The 15687-nt window shown below is 40.0% G+C and overlaps 1 protein-coding gene across 1 annotated transcript in view; it reads left to right on the plus strand.

The window, feature by feature from the left end:
• The first annotated feature begins 8995 nt into the window (after positions 1–8995).
• Positions 8996–15687, plus strand: part of dnah2 (dynein, axonemal, heavy chain 2) — a 58995-nt gene continuing 52303 nt past the window's right edge. Inside the window, exons 1-10 of the mRNA XM_051375266.1 lie at positions 8996–9210; positions 9352–9422; positions 9571–9735; positions 9942–10170; positions 10561–10671; positions 11132–11370; positions 11615–11806; positions 12958–13115; positions 13529–13616; positions 14439–14644. Of these exons, the coding sequence (XP_051231226.1) occupies positions 9207–9210; positions 9352–9422; positions 9571–9735; positions 9942–10170; positions 10561–10671; positions 11132–11370; positions 11615–11806; positions 12958–13115; positions 13529–13616; positions 14439–14644 (1463 nt within the window). The 5' untranslated portion in view covers positions 8996–9206. The remainder of the gene's footprint in view (positions 9211–9351; positions 9423–9570; positions 9736–9941; positions 10171–10560; positions 10672–11131; positions 11371–11614; positions 11807–12957; positions 13116–13528; positions 13617–14438; positions 14645–15687) is intronic.

Raw genomic sequence — 15687 nt, forward strand, 5'->3', positions numbered from 1 at the left:
GCCAGTTAGACTAATGAATAATGACTATCTAGTTCAAGTGTATGAGACCGAATCATTTTTTACTGTTTCTGTCTACTTTCTGCAGCTTTTTCACTTGCTCCTTGGTCTGTGTCTCACATTTCAAAGTCAGTCTGTTAAGAGCATGGTTTTGATTCCCCCCCCCAGGTGAGTGAGAATCTGCTTAGTCTGTTCCTGGATGAGTATGAGGAGATTCCCTGGGATGCACTGAAGTATCTCATTGCTGGGGTCAACTATGGAGGTCATGTCACAGACGACTGGGACAGACGTCTTCTAACCACATACATCAATGACTACTTCTGCGATGCTACCATAAACCAGCCCTTCTTTAAGTGAGACACTGTAACACACATTTATTCTACCACTGCTTAATGTGTATGGACTTAATGTAATTTGTATATTTATGTAAAACTGCTGTCAGTCCCTCTTCAAGTAAGCACATATGAGCACACATAAAGACATACATAGTCACACATAAATAAATTATGAACTGTGCCTTCAGACTTAAACTATGTACTATATTTGAAATGTACTGTATGTATTTGTATCCAAATGCATACAGTCCACTAACGTAAAAACACATTATTTCCTGAGGAAGCGCACTGCGGCTGCACTCAGCAGGAGCAGAGGCCACTTCAAATCCCTGCTGGAGCTCCTTGTGGTCGCGGAGTGCCAGCACCACCAAGTGGACGGTCAGATTATTGCAGCCTAGGAAATATAGACACAGTGCCACCCTGATGAACACTGACAGGAACACTTAGTCCTTGCTTTTTTTCATTTAATCACAAATTTACTCAAATGCACACAGGCACCCGTGTCCACTCACTTCATTTCTAACCAACCATTCTTAAAAGACTTAAGAGGTGGTGGTAGAGCAGATAAAATGTCATTTCCTATTTACAGAAAGCCAGCTGAATTGAAGTGTTTGGGATATTTTGTTGTCACTTGATCCAGCTGTCATGACATGATAAAGGTGTAAAGCCATATGAATAAGCTCCTAAAACACACAAAAAAATGTATAATGTATAATGTACACCATAATATTTAGAGGGAACTATGTCTAGTTATTAATATGACTTACTTGGTTTATATATACGTATATATACATATATATTAAATCTACTGTATTATTTACCTTTACCAAAACAAAATACATGATAAAATAAAAAGTCAGTATTATTGGTCATCCATGGGAAAAGATATTTAGAAATATATTAATATCATCCACAAATTCTTCATGTATCAGAGTTTTGTTTTGCGGCTAACTTGCTCTGTTGGCCGAGGAGGATGTAGACAACCATGTACCTCCTCCTATACATGAGGCTGCCAGTGGCTTCTTTTCACCTGCAGGTGTTCTTAACTTGGAGAGCACTACACACTATCTACTTTTTACCTTTAGCTGCAAAAAGTGTGTGTCCGTGTATAACTGAATTTGCATGTGCATGGGTGTCTGTGTTCTGGTAGGTATTACTGTCTCCAGCCTGAACTTCTATGTGTTATGAATGGGTAATGTAGAGGCTGGGGCCATTATCTAACTGGAAGGGACATTATGAAGTTTGAAAGGTGTCCATGGAGGTGTGTGTGTGTGTGTGTGTGTGTGTGTGTGTGTGTGTGTGTGTGTGTGTGTGTGTGTGTGTGTGTGTGTGTGTGTGTGTGTGTGTGTGTGTGTGTGCCACATGCTGTCAAGCAAGGTAAGAAATCTGAAGATTGATGGAATACTCAGTGGTCGGTTTACATAAATAAAAGTAAACAACATTAATAATTCAGGAAATGTGGAGTAATGTTGGATATGTGAATGTGTATGTGAGAACTGCCAATAGTTACCAGAGTGTCATAGCCCATAACTATTCCCCATTTCTGCCTTAACGTTTTCCTTTATTTCAAAGACATTAATGAATCATTGTAGTATTACAGTAGATCCACATTAGACATGGTCTTTCTTTTTCACTATAAGTGGGGGTTAAGATGACAAATTGCCAGCTGAAACTGTGTTTGTTTGTGTGTTAGTTTGTCCCTGGTCGAGCTAGAAAAAGTGATCAAAGGCTTAGTAGTGATATCATCCAGTCTGGAGGGGACCTTCCACTGCATCTATGACGCCTGTGTATCAACACTGTGCCAGCCACACACTACACACATATTCCTCTAACATCTTCCAAACCAAGTTCTTCCAAGCCTACTGCTTTTGTGTTTTTAATTAATTATTTTCTGAATAACAACATGTAATACTCCACTTCTCACCAATCATACTGATGCACTCCTTTAATTGCTGCCTTCCTTTTTTCTCACTTCATAAAGTGGGCGGACTAGAATGAAAAAGTGCTTGGATCATTAATATTGACACAGCTGCTCTTTGGAGAATGAGTAGCCTAGAACAAAACAAGACAAAGAGTCAATACTGAGTCAAGATTAAAGGTCTGGTGTGTAACATTTAGGAGGATCTATTGGCAGAAATGGAATATAATATTCATAAGTATGTTTTCATTACTGTATAATCACCTGAATATAAGAATTTATATTCAGTGTGTTTCTGTTACAGTAACCCAGAACAGGCAAACCAAACACTAGCTGTAGATAGGAGCGTTTTTCACATGTTTTGCTTAGAAAGGGAGGGTGAAGCGGTTGAGTTGCAATCTGCAACTACACCACTAGATGTCAGTAAATCCTACACACTGGACTTACTAAATATTCAGGATTCTTTGTGTATTGATCTTTGTGATTGAGATCTGATCAGCACTAATCTATGCTGCTCCTTTCAGTCAGTCAAACAGCTGCAAGCCTGCCTCTGTACAGACTCACTGCTCTGTTATTAAAGGTGTATTTATCCATCACTCTGCCTGGCTGCACAGACACACACTTATTGTTCTCCTGTGTCCAATCTTTCTCTCTCTCTCTCTCTCTCTGTCACACACACACACACACACACACACACACACACACACACAGAGTGATGGGGCTCTGGCAGCATTCCAGCTGTAATTCTGTCCGAACACTCCATTCTGGCTTCATTATCACTGGACCTCTCTTTACAGTGGGGAGAAAACACAGGGTGCTGTCTGCCCAGGTCAAGGGGCTAGAAAAAAAGATTCTGGCTACAAGTGTGTGTGTGTGTGTGTGTGTGTGTGTGTGTGTGTGTGTGTGTGTGTGTGTGTGTGTGTGTTGTGTGTGTTTCTTTGTGTGAATGTTTGTGTGGTGTATGAGTCAGTGGAATGTGTGTGTGAGAGTAAGCAGGGGTTATTCGGGGCAGATCATGTCTATCTTCAAGTGTCTGATTCTTTCCTCGTTAAGGCTGTGAATGAAAATATGTATGCAGATGCATTAGTGTGTGTGTGTGTGTGTGTGTGTGTGTGTGTGTGTGTGTGTGTGTGTGCGCACATGCATGTATTTATGAGTAGCTGTTCATCAGGTGGAGCATACCTTGGCCCTTGGTGGCTGAACAAAGCCTGCGTCTGTGGACTAATAGTAGTGTAATAATCAAAGTAAACCTTCCAAGGCCTGCTCCACTTTCCTAAAAAGACCCTGAGCTCATTGTGCTCCAGCCAGCAGCTTATTACTGCTGGATGTACTGTATGTGCATCTGTGTCAGTGTGTGTCTGTATCTATTTCCTTTTATAGGAGTATTGGACAGCTATTAAGGCTGCTGCCTCCAGCTGAGCTTCTCTATTCTTGTAATCTGACCACTTCTAAACTAGACAACTCTGTTTCTCTGTCTTTTTTAAATTTCTTTTTATTCATCCCTCTCATCCATCCCCCCATCTTTTCTGATGATGCTGTATATCTTCTGCCTCATCTGGTATAAGCAGCAACAACAGCCCCTCATAGACTCCCTGTCCTGCTTATTTATTCCTCCATCCCTTCATTCCTCTCTTCTCCGCCCCTCTTTGGCATGGCAGCCTGTCATTAGTTCTGAGCTCACCGACTCATGGCTTTAATTTTGGCCTGCCTGCCTCTCTGTCTCTGGCCATTTTGTATCTGGTTTCTTCACAAGACTCACTTATATGACATAACCACTAGAGATTATGGCTCATCCCTCTAGTTTATGATGATGATGATGATGTTCATGGATCTTCAGGAACCTATCCAATCCTGTGTCGTTGTACCTGCACACCTCTATTCCACTCTCAAACCAACATTTTCTCACCGTATGGCAGGCATCACTGCCCAGGGAAGCAGTTTACTCACTGGACAGGCAATGCACTGCTGTCTCTTGATTTCAACAAGAAATATTCTGTTACTGGTAATTTTAAATATCTGAACCATAGAGGAATATTCTCATTTTCAAAACACCCAGATACACAGAAAAACTTGCACACAGTGTAAAAGCTGACATGCAAACAACAAAGTTAATCAAGATGAGTTAAACAAAATTATGCTAATGTGCATTTCCCCCAAGCTGAACAAGAGGACACAGGCAGTGACTGAAGGAGAAATGAACCTATTCAAACAAATGAATTCTAATGAAGCTTTGCAGACAAGACGTTTGCAGTCGCTCAGCGTTGTGAGAGAGAAGTCCCGGACTTCCCCACTGGAAAGAACTCAGCCCAAACTCCTGAAAGGGAGGGAGAGAAAAACAAGAGAAGGACCCTGGAGAAAGTGAGCCGGGAGGAAGAATGGTCCAGTAATGAGAGAGGGGAACCAGAGAGGGAGGGGGGGCTGAGTTCAAGGTTGTATTCAGACGTAAGGATTGTCCCCCTGAAAGACCGAACACAGACTTCCTCAGGGTTTAAGAGCCTCTTTATCAGACCCAGGTCTGTGTGTGTGTGTGTGTGTGTGTGTGTGTGTGTGTGTGTGTGTGTGTGTGTGTGTGTGTGTGTGTGTGTGTGTGTGTGTGTGTGTGTGTGTGTGTGTGTGTGTGTGTGTGTGTGTACACTGGTGGTCTCTGGTTGGGTGGGAGATGGAGGGGGGCACTCATAGCAACATGCTGAATTCAAATTCAAATTGGCTTATTCTCAGGCCTGGTTGTTACAAAAATATCAGACTTGGGAGGTGTTTTTATGGATAAAAGCTCCAGCTGAAATATACTGGAGTGTAAATGTGGTGTGGAAACATTTTAGATGCATTTGTTATAATGGGATAGCAATTAATTTTCTAATGAGTTTAACAAGAATTGTGTATCCCGATACAAGAACACTGTATGTTTTGTTTTGTGGCTGATATTCTTCAGAAAAGTACCATAATAATACAAATCTGCATTTCTTTAGCACTTTGTTAGAGGTGGTGTTACAAACTTTTACGTATAACAGATCTTTTAAAACTAGATTTTCTGCAGACCTGTTATACCCCTGTAACTTCAGTAGAAGAAATAGGGTGATTGAAAATGGTTATTATACTGTCTGACTACTGAATGCTCCATTGACTAATCTGCAGTTTGCTCGCTGTCCCCCTTACATCACCACCCCTAGGAGCCTAATGAATCTCTGTTTAGGAGCTACTTGATGGGTTTGCTTTGTGCTTTCATTTTTGAACCAACCCAATTTTACTATGCTCCAGTTTTCAGTTTCTAGGGAAATGACAGAGACCTTTGGAAGTTTTCCAAAGCACAACTTTTGATTCGTAAAGTGACTCTTCTGTTAGGCCTAGTTCCTTCTTCATTACTCTTTAACCTAATGGGGAAAACCTGGGGTCCAGTTGTTCTCCAGTGAATAGTAGTTAATAATGAAATTTAGGCAAGTTGTACAATGTTTGCCAGTGACTATGGAGGTCGGGCAGCTAATGTCCAAGAAGATAAATCTGCACATAGAAAGAGAGAAAGCGAGAGAGGGAAGGAGGGGAAAGAGTCTTTCAGTAGTGTCAGATGTAACAGGGTCTGTGTTTCAACAGAGTAAGAAGTGCACTGTTTGCTGTGATTGCAGTAGGGTGTTCTTCAGTGAGAAATGTTTATCACTAACTACATTTTGGGGGCACTGTTGAAGCAACTGGATCTGCACCTATAGGCTACTTTTTTTTGTTTGTTTATTAGAGGTATCATGCTTTGGAAGCCCATTTTCTGCAGTAAAATAAAAAATAAAGATGAAAATGTAGCCTTGATAATAAAATAAATAAAATGGGTGAAGTCAAAGTTATGCTTATGATTTCTCATAATTTTGATTTTTTTTTAAATCTACGATTGCAACTTATAATTTCAAAGTAACATGACATTTTTTTTATTATTATTATCAAGGCTTTTATTATCAAGTTTTCATCTTGTTTTTGTTGTTTTTATGTTTGTTTTTTTTACTGTCGCAACTGGTCTTCCATATAGCTACTCCAGAGGAGGAAACGAGCTGTGCAATCATTTAGAAAGGCGGTATGACTGTGCAGAGATGCAAGATCAGTGATGAGTCTTATCCGTCATGCCTTGCCCATGGGCGATCCACATTTTCTCAGCCTGGCTTGTGATCCATCTAAATGTACAGTAGCTCCCCGTGTCGACGTTTGCACCCAAACGCGTTATGGATGTTGAATGTTCATGTTTTTTTTGGGAGAGGGCTTTTAAGGAGCTGCTGTGGCTGGGGGTGGAGGTTTTCCACTATTAGACTGTTTTAACAGCGAGAGTCAGCGCAGCACCTCCCCTGCAGCGCATTTTGGATTGCACATAAAAGGTAAGATACACTCATAGTTTGTCAGAAGCAGAACAGAAACATGCGACCATAAAATAATGTTTGTTTTGTACATTACATTCACATTTTTTGTTTTTTTCTCATCATTTTATTATTATTTTTTAGTGGAATGTAAGTCTGCAGCTTGTGATTACGCAAATTATCTAACTTTTTCCATCCTTTAATATAGGCTATACATAAGCTAAATATTAAATATGTTACTTTAGTATAATAGGTTAAAACTGAATGAAATAGTTTGGGCGATGTGGGACGAGAATCATATTTCCTTTTTTAAATGTCCAGTAAAGTTAAAGTTTAAATTTGCTCCACACTTCTTTCCCATTGTCTCCCTGCAGCACTTCAGTCAATCTGCCACTAGACGGCGACACAGGACTGCTACAGTTGGGTCAAGTTGATTGGAAGAGTGCAGGAAGATAACTTACAAATTCAACAGTGTTTTTAAGTGTTAAGTGTGTTGAATTTCTTAAAAAATATATATTGTTATGCAGTTATTATTCTCATACTTTCATTATGTTTACTGTACATACAGATTACAGATTATTTGAACTACATTTATGCACAATCCTAATGGTTTAATTTACTTGTACGTATTTGCATTTTTTCATCACAATAGGATACTATTCCTTGTTTTCTCTGCTCCTCCAGGGCTCCCACAGCATCATGTTCATAAGGAGGTGGAGGAGGTTCTTGCTGACCAGCAGCTCGGTTAACCAGAAGAGAAACTCCAGTGTGGATCAAGAGGACCCAGAGCCTCCACAAATTAAGGAGTCCACTCCTATTTCTGTTCAAAGTGACCGTAGTCAAGATCAGACTCTTTTGTAATAGCACCTTATTGTCACACTAATGAGGTAGCACATTTTCAATAGTGCTATACATTTTTGATGAACTATCCTTGTTTTACTTTCTTTAATATTAAAGATTCTTGTAGTTTCAGGGTGTATAACAGTTGTTTTTTTGTTTTTGATTATTCATGAAGTTGCATAAACACTGCATAAACTGTTTCAAATACTCAAAGTTGTATCTCATTTCGTATTTTGTGATTGGTTCAGCTAAATATACTTTGTTTATGGCTTTAGAGATGATACACAAACACAATTTGTAGATGGTGTGCTACATTGTGTTCTCAAAGAATTTAGTTGTCAATGAAAATATATGTATTTGATTCCAGTTGTTACGAAATTGAAGAATTGGAGGGTTTTGTTAACTGATAACTACAACAATAAAAACCCAAGTGCTACTAGTGCATGCCATAGACCTTTTTCACAGCAGCCATTTTCAAATGAAGGTGCAACAGGTGTTACCAATAATACAAATTAAAGTTCTGTTCCATTTAGTGTAGCAGACATGTACAATAGCAGCACCGTTACTCTGTTTGACCTGAATGGAACAGAACCTTAATTAGTATCACTGGTAACACCTGTGTTTACCCTACTATTTCATGCCAAAATGGCTTCTCTACAAAGGTCTATAATTAATACCTAAAGTAATGTGGATAACAAAATGCTGTTTTTGATCTTGTCTATGTATTCTAACAATAAAGCTTTGTAAGGTGATAATAAAAGAATCACAATCATCACACAATCATACTCAAGTCTAAAGCTACAAGCAAATTCTGTTCAACAAGGCTGCAGATGTGTGTTACTGTCATTGTACTTAAGTACAACATTGATAGTTGTATGTTTCTTGATTTCTTGGTTCTATGTGCATTTTATGAAACAAAATTTTAGATTAAAAAAAATATTCTGATCTAAGATTCAAGTTGGATTAAAGTTGTAATATTTATCTTTAAATAATTCCATGAATTCAAATTGAATATTAAAGATTGGGAAAATGTTAGAAAATGAGGGCAAAGAAATGCATTCTGACACACCTGAATTTTCAGCCACATGGTCATCTGTACTTAATATTGCCTTATGTGTATTATAATTTGTCAACAGTAATTCTGTAACTCAAACAGCATTGTCACAGCAGCATTAGAGCATGTGTCTTTGAATTAATGCATTTTAATTTAAACAAGTTTACTGCGGAAGTGGAATTGTTGAAAATACCAATATGAATGTTCCTAATGTTACCAAAATGAATATTGATATCGTATTTTTTAACCATAAACTCACTTAGTTTAGCTTACTTAACGTTACTTGTATCCGCGTGTCAGGTAAGGTTAAGGAACCAGTTCGGTTGTTGTAAGCGTGTCATACGGTTCCGTATCATATACAGCACACTAAACTCACACTAGATGCAAAATATACCTCGAAAACTGTGGAAACGGCCTGAATGAATGATACTCCTCACTTCACCTGGTTATCGCCTGTGAGCGAGCTCGTATCATGCCCTACCCCTCTCCAGCGTTGCCTCGGCAACCAAACGTTTCCATGGCGACATGCACACTCAACCACAGGTTTGACCGAAGCAAGTCCCAGCTATCCCTCAAAGGAACACTTAAAAAAAGAAAAGTAGCTATCGCAAAGAATGACTTTCCGTTAAACATTTGACCCGTAAACAGATACTGTACCGGACCCGTTAGAAATAAATACTTGAGCTGTCGTTGTCATGTAACGTTATTTCAGCTCGTGGGGACTTAACGGCTGCTACATGGGTAAGTTCAGTAAGTTAACTAACGTTAGCTTAACGTTAGTTGCTGAAAGTTTGCTAACATGCTAACGCTTATATTTTAAGCTAGTCTAACACCCTACGTATCGTGTGTGTTTCTGTGCTTATATTTTTTAAATAACCACAGAGAAAGGAGAAGACTTTGTGCCGGAAGCTCTAAAAGAAATGGAAGAGGAATACTCTAAGAGCATTCGTCTGGTAATGCTTGGTCATGGATTGTAATAAATCATTTAAACTTTTTCTTACGTTACCATTCAATTATATCACTAAAAATAACCACCTATCTGTCTTTCCCTCGCTCCTTTTCTCCTTGGACCCTTCCTTTCATCTCTCCGTCCACTGGAAGTTGTTTATCCGTTGTGTGGATCTTCCTGGTGTCACTGAAGAGTTGTGGACAGAGGAGAATGAGAGGGCTGTGGATCAGTTCATTGTGGACACCACTATCACAACCATGGTGGTCTACGTGGACACCTGCGTTGGGCTGCGGGTGGAGTACTCCATGCCTATACCGGTACCGCACACTTTCCTCTCCATTTTTAATCCTAAAATCTTAAGTTTAATGTACAGGTACTTGTCTTTGTTCACATTTCTAAAAAGCATCCACATTGTCTGAATAGCTGGAGTACTCTCTTCTCCTCCTTTACGGTATGTTTTTTTTTTTATTTCGTCTCCCTCTTTGTATTTTTTCTATCTCTCTTCCTGGCCACATGTCTTCAGGTGGTAGAGCAGCTGTCCTATTTTATCCGCATGCCAGAAGCCATACTCACAGTAGAAACGTTTGATGCGGCTCTACAGTTTGGCACAGTGAGGGGCGACCCCACCAAGAAGCTGCTTCATGACATGACCTGCTTGCATGCACCCCCAGTAGCCCTCAGCACCTACAGTGAGAAGAGCATCAAGGACACCTATACAAACAACATGCACTGCTACCTTGCCAGCCTCACAGGTGGGTACCTCAGAGGAAAAGACAAAGAGACATAGTTGACTGTTTAAAGCAACACTACGCAAGGTAGTAGTTTTGAAAAACTTCTTGACACCTGCAAAGATATTATCTTTGCCTTCTTCACTATGATTTTATACTGAGACTGTTTAGGGGCCTCCTCTATACAGTATGTCACCAAAGAGCAATCTAGCAAGGTTTTTATAGGCTCCGGTATACAGGCTGTGCTCTAGTCCAGGATTATGCGGTAGAAATCATGAAAAGCACAAGACACCTGTTGCATTTGGCTTCAGTTGGTGCAGTGTGCACAGGATGGCCATCGTAACCTGCTGTCATCTTTTCCGAGCCACATGCCCTTGTGCTGCAGTGTAATATTTTGTTTTGTTTTTTTAACAGACGATTGTTACAAGAAGGTGGGCAACACAGTTCTATATATCCCAATGGAAGCTCTACAGTGCAGCCCTGAGGAGGCTGTCAAGGACAAGAAGTTGGTGCAGAGAATGGAGAGTAAGCCTGAGGAGCTCTGTATATGTAGGGGAGTGGGGGTGCCTTTCTCTTGCCATCTGTCTCTGTGGGGTCTATGTCTCAAAATCATTATTTATTTTTTTGTCTGTGCTTTTCTGTTCTCTCCAGTTTGGCTGATGTTCAAAACATCAGCCAAACTGCAGCCCTGGCTTTCTGTCTCAGACTCTAAAGGTTTTATTTAATGAAGCACTGCACTCATAACCTCTCACCTGCATCAGTCCAACTTGTTTATTGTTTTTTTTTGTGTTCTGCTCTTTGTCCACCCATCATCTTTGTTTTTTAACTCCTTTCTCACATTGTCATTTCCTTAGTCATACTTAGTGGTTTTAACATCAGTCTAACCTTTGCTCTTCTTTCCTCCCCCAATCCCATTTATTTTTTGTCATATTTATTTCTCCCTACATCTATTCAATTTTATTTCACTCATTCTTCCTGTTTTTAGCTGTCATGATCCACTGGACAGATCAGATCAAGGAGCTACTGAATGACCAAGAAATAGGGAAGGTGAGGGACAACTCTGGACCACTACAGGAGATAGCCTTCTGGAAAAGTCGCTCTGCCAAGCTGTTGGACATAAGCCAGCAGCTGCAAAAGCCAGGGGTCAGGCACATCCAGAACATCCTGCAGCTCTCTAAGTCTCTCTATGTGCAGCGCTTCTGCAAACTGGCCAAGGAAATACAGGTACAGGGAGTCTTCAAGTCTACAGTCATCTCTTAACAAAGGTCATGTCGTAAATTAAAGAACAAACATTCAAACAAAATAATGAGTATTGTGATAATCATTGTTTAAACACTGCTGCATCTGTGTTACAAACTTGCTTCCTAGCCAGAAAGTTGGAAAATGTTGACATCAAACTTTTGTTTACTTGACTGAAACATCACAATAATAATAATAATCATTCATAATATAATCTTTCCTTGCCCAGGATTGCTCTCTGCAGGCCCAATCCAACCTGTCCTACCTATCCATATTGACGGAGCCATGTGAAGAGCTTGCCCAGCTCAAGCCTAGCCAAGTTGCTCCTAAACTGCGAGAGATTGTCAGTCTCATTCGCATTATCTGGGTCAACTCCATCCACTACAACACCAGTGAGAGGATCAGTGGTCTCTTCCGCAAGGTACATGCATTTTACTACATAAGAATAATGGGGAATAGATTATTCGTACCAGGTTTCTTTTATTGACCTCCTGTGCTCTGTCTCTCTGTTACTTCCATTATTCTCTCACACACATCATTTTAACATACTGTGCATACACAAACCCATGCTGCAATCCACCCTTCATATTTCTAACAGCTATTTTGTACACAATTAATGTGATGTGCTACTTCAAGTCACGTCATGTATTCCACAAATAAGTCAGTGGAGCAACATTAACAGATAACCTTTTGCTTTCAGAATCTCCTTTCAGCTGTAGATCAGCTCTCCAGCTGGATTAGGTTTTTTGTATTGTTCTGATAAAGCATCATTCTCACTGAAGCCCACTCCCACTCATCCAGGGTGCTCAGACAACAGAGTTACAATACCATGAGAGTGAATGCGCTTCTCACTCTTATATATCCCTACATTCTGATATTTTTCTCATCATTTTCATTTCTCTCGCTCTCTCTCTCTCTCTCTCTCTCTCTCTCTCTCTCTCTCTCTCTCTCACTCACTCTCACACACAGTCACTCACTCTCACACACACAATCTCTATCTCACTTATGCCTTTGATATTACATGAAATATTACTTGCTCAGCTAAAACATTTGGTCTGATTATTAGCACAAGCACTCCCTTCAGAGCGGCAGGAGTTTCTTCAAACTGTGTAGCACTGGATCTTAGACTGGACCTATAACCCACATATGTGCAATGTAGATCACTGGGGAACGCAATGCCTGGTTTAGGCTTCCAGCTAATACCAAAGAGAGTGGATAGAAAATAATAACACTAGTGGGCGATAGCTGCTGTAGTGACCGTTCTACAGGCAGCTGCCTCAGTTGCTATTATCTTTGCATCCTCCGCATCTGTCAAAGATAAATTTAACCCTGTGTGGTTGTTTTGCCAAGAAAGAGCAATCAACTTGATGTTAGGAAGAGGGATTGTAGATGTATTCGTTTTTCTGCAAGCCACTGGCTCTTTAAGTTTTAGGGGTTTAAGCTTATGAACATTATTAACGTTAGCCAACCTGGTGAAGATATATTTGCGTATTAATAAATGTCAGTATGAATGTCTGTACCTAGGTCTCCCAACACTATTATTTGTGACAAGTGTTTTCTGCTGTGTTGCAGATGAGTAATGAGATCATTCGCCTGTGCTTCCAAAGCATCTCTCTGGACAAGATCTTTGAGGGCTACGTGTTATCCAGCAAGCAAAACCTTAGTGACTGTATCCAATGCTGCCTGGCCTGGAAGGAAATTTACCAGAACGCCTCACAGATTCACCGCAAGTAGGAGAAATCTCACCTATGCAGGGACTCAACACCCTGGGCATGTGTTTGCTTTCTAATAACAGATATTCACTGCTTGATTTGGGTTTAGTGTAAACAATTTAAATAAATAGACCCATAAAGAGCATTATCAAACAGAAAAGCCTTGATTTGAAAGAGTTTAGGCCGGAGATGACCTCAGATCTTGAAGTCTTGTTAAATGTTGAAGCCTGGACAAAAGCAAGCTTGGACACCCTGAGAGATTGACAGGGCAGCTCAGAGATGCCCTGTGTAATTAGGGCTTAGCCTGAATGGATGGCTGTTAAACAATAGTGACCGCTCATCTGACTCTTCATTCCTGTTTCCGATTCTCTACCCACTCTCTCTGTCCTCCTCTTTTTCTCTCTCTTCTTCCCCCTCCTTTGTAACCTCAGGTATTCTCCAAAAGGCTGGGTCCTGGATCAAACAAGCTTTTTTGTGGTGGTTGATGCTTTCATTCAGAGGTTCAGAGACCTGCTTGAGGTATTTTTCCCTCACTCACACATATAGAGACATTTATACATACCCACACTACAAGTCTATAAATTCATGCTGTTGAAATCCATGTCAGACCAAGCAACCCCCCATAAGCTAATGCAGGGGTTGCTTATGATGAAGTACCACCAGATGCAGCCTGTAAATAATGTTTTTTATTGATGCCAATAAATTAATGATCAGCATTATCATGTCAACACCCCTGTGCAGATTACACACTGCCATGCAGAAGTTTATAAATGGAATGGAGGCCACATAGTGCTCTCCTGCGCTTACAATCTAAAGTGAATCTTATTAAGTCACAGCTGTTTCCATCTGAGTCTTCAGCTACTTTAAAACTATTAAGGCTACTTACTTTGTGTCACTGTTTTACTCACTAGTTATGTAACTTCGTTTTACAACATTCAAAACAATGATGCGGTCTACAATCAATTACTTCACTGAACATCACCATTATAGCATCTTTCCTCAAGTGTATCATGACAAATGTGGGATTTATATATTTTGTAAACTTCCAATATGAATGATCGGAGTTAGGTTGTTTTGCCACAGGTGTCACATGAGTACCACAATAGGAAATGTCAAATTAATTAAAATACAATATAAAGATTAGCTTTTGATGGTTTTCTTTTCCCATTTTGTTTCAACTTTGTATTCATATGTGTTGTGTCTACTCTCTCTCTCTCCCTGCAACATATCAATAAATGATTGGGATGTGACTTATTTACCACACAGTAACTTCAAAAAATATATTCCTTATGTATGTATTGTTTGTTATCTGGGATATTATTTTCTCATGCCTTCTCTCAGGTATGTGACTGCCAGCATCAGTTTGCTCGTTGGGAGGATGGTCAGCAGAGGGCCCTACCTTGCTTCAGCGGTTCCCAGGGACCAGAGTTCACCCGCTCCCTCCTAGAGATAGAGGGCAACTTCCACCGTGGCCTACAGAACCTACGCTCAGTTGACCAGGGTATCCTTGATGTGGAGAACACCACCTGGTGCAATGAATTCAACAGGTAGGTCTATTGCTCTTTAACACATTCAAACAAAGACTAAATTAAATAGTATGAAAGTATTTTGCATTGTTTAAAAAGCCAAAATTTGTTCTGTTTGGCGTAAAGCAATGAAATATTGATTAATTGTCATGATGCAGCTGCATCCCAATTTGTCCCAAGATGTATAGTTTCTATAGTTTCTACCTCACTACACACATACAAACAAAAACATGATGTTCTGATGAAAGCATCTACCAATGTCTGAAAATGTATCAGCATTTCTGATTCTGATGCATGCTTGCTATCTTAATACACTGGCTTTAACTAATATCTGTCTGCTTCTCTAGATATTATTGTAGGGGTTCTATTTTTCTGAAATAAGGTGCACCACAGGGGTTGCTGAAACCCAGGCGCAGCCGGGTGAAATTTAGAAGAAAGGTTGACTACATTATTAAAAGGAGGAATACAGAATCAGCAGGTAGAATCAGGACGAGCTTCTGTAATGAGCAGTCACATGAGCTCCTCTCATCCTCTTTAAAAACATCAACAGGTAAAGCAGAAAAAGAGAAAAAAAAGCGCCTGAAGTTCATACACAACCTAAATATTAAATATTAATATATATCACTCCAAATAGGCTGTCAGTGGTAGAATGAATAGGTGGCTCCAGCTGATGGAATATTAGCTGGTTAATGTTGCAGAAACACAAGAAAGTAACAAAACAGAGACTGCGATCTGTATGTATCAGTGCATTTTTATGTTTATATGTTCATCCCAGCAGTATCTGGCACCCCAAGCTTTTGCCTTTAATGTCCAGCAACAGCTGAGCCCACAGCTGTTTTATTATGGGTCATGTCAGGCCTTATATTAACGGGTCGAGTTGCTCAGAAGTGATTAAGAGTTGCATGTATCTGATTGGTTTGTGTTAAGATTTGCCAGTGTGGGACGGGGACCGATGCAGGACTCCTACAGGCGCTGACACAAAGTAGTTTAGTGTGTTTATGGTTTATTAGTTGATCATCATCATCATGTGTATGTGTTTTCATGTATAGATATGTTCTTTTTGC

This window comes from Dicentrarchus labrax, unplaced genomic scaffold (genome assembly GCF_905237075.1).
Source record: "Dicentrarchus labrax unplaced genomic scaffold, dlabrax2021, whole genome shotgun sequence".
NCBI classification, from domain to species: domain Eukaryota; kingdom Metazoa; phylum Chordata; class Actinopteri; family Moronidae; genus Dicentrarchus; species Dicentrarchus labrax.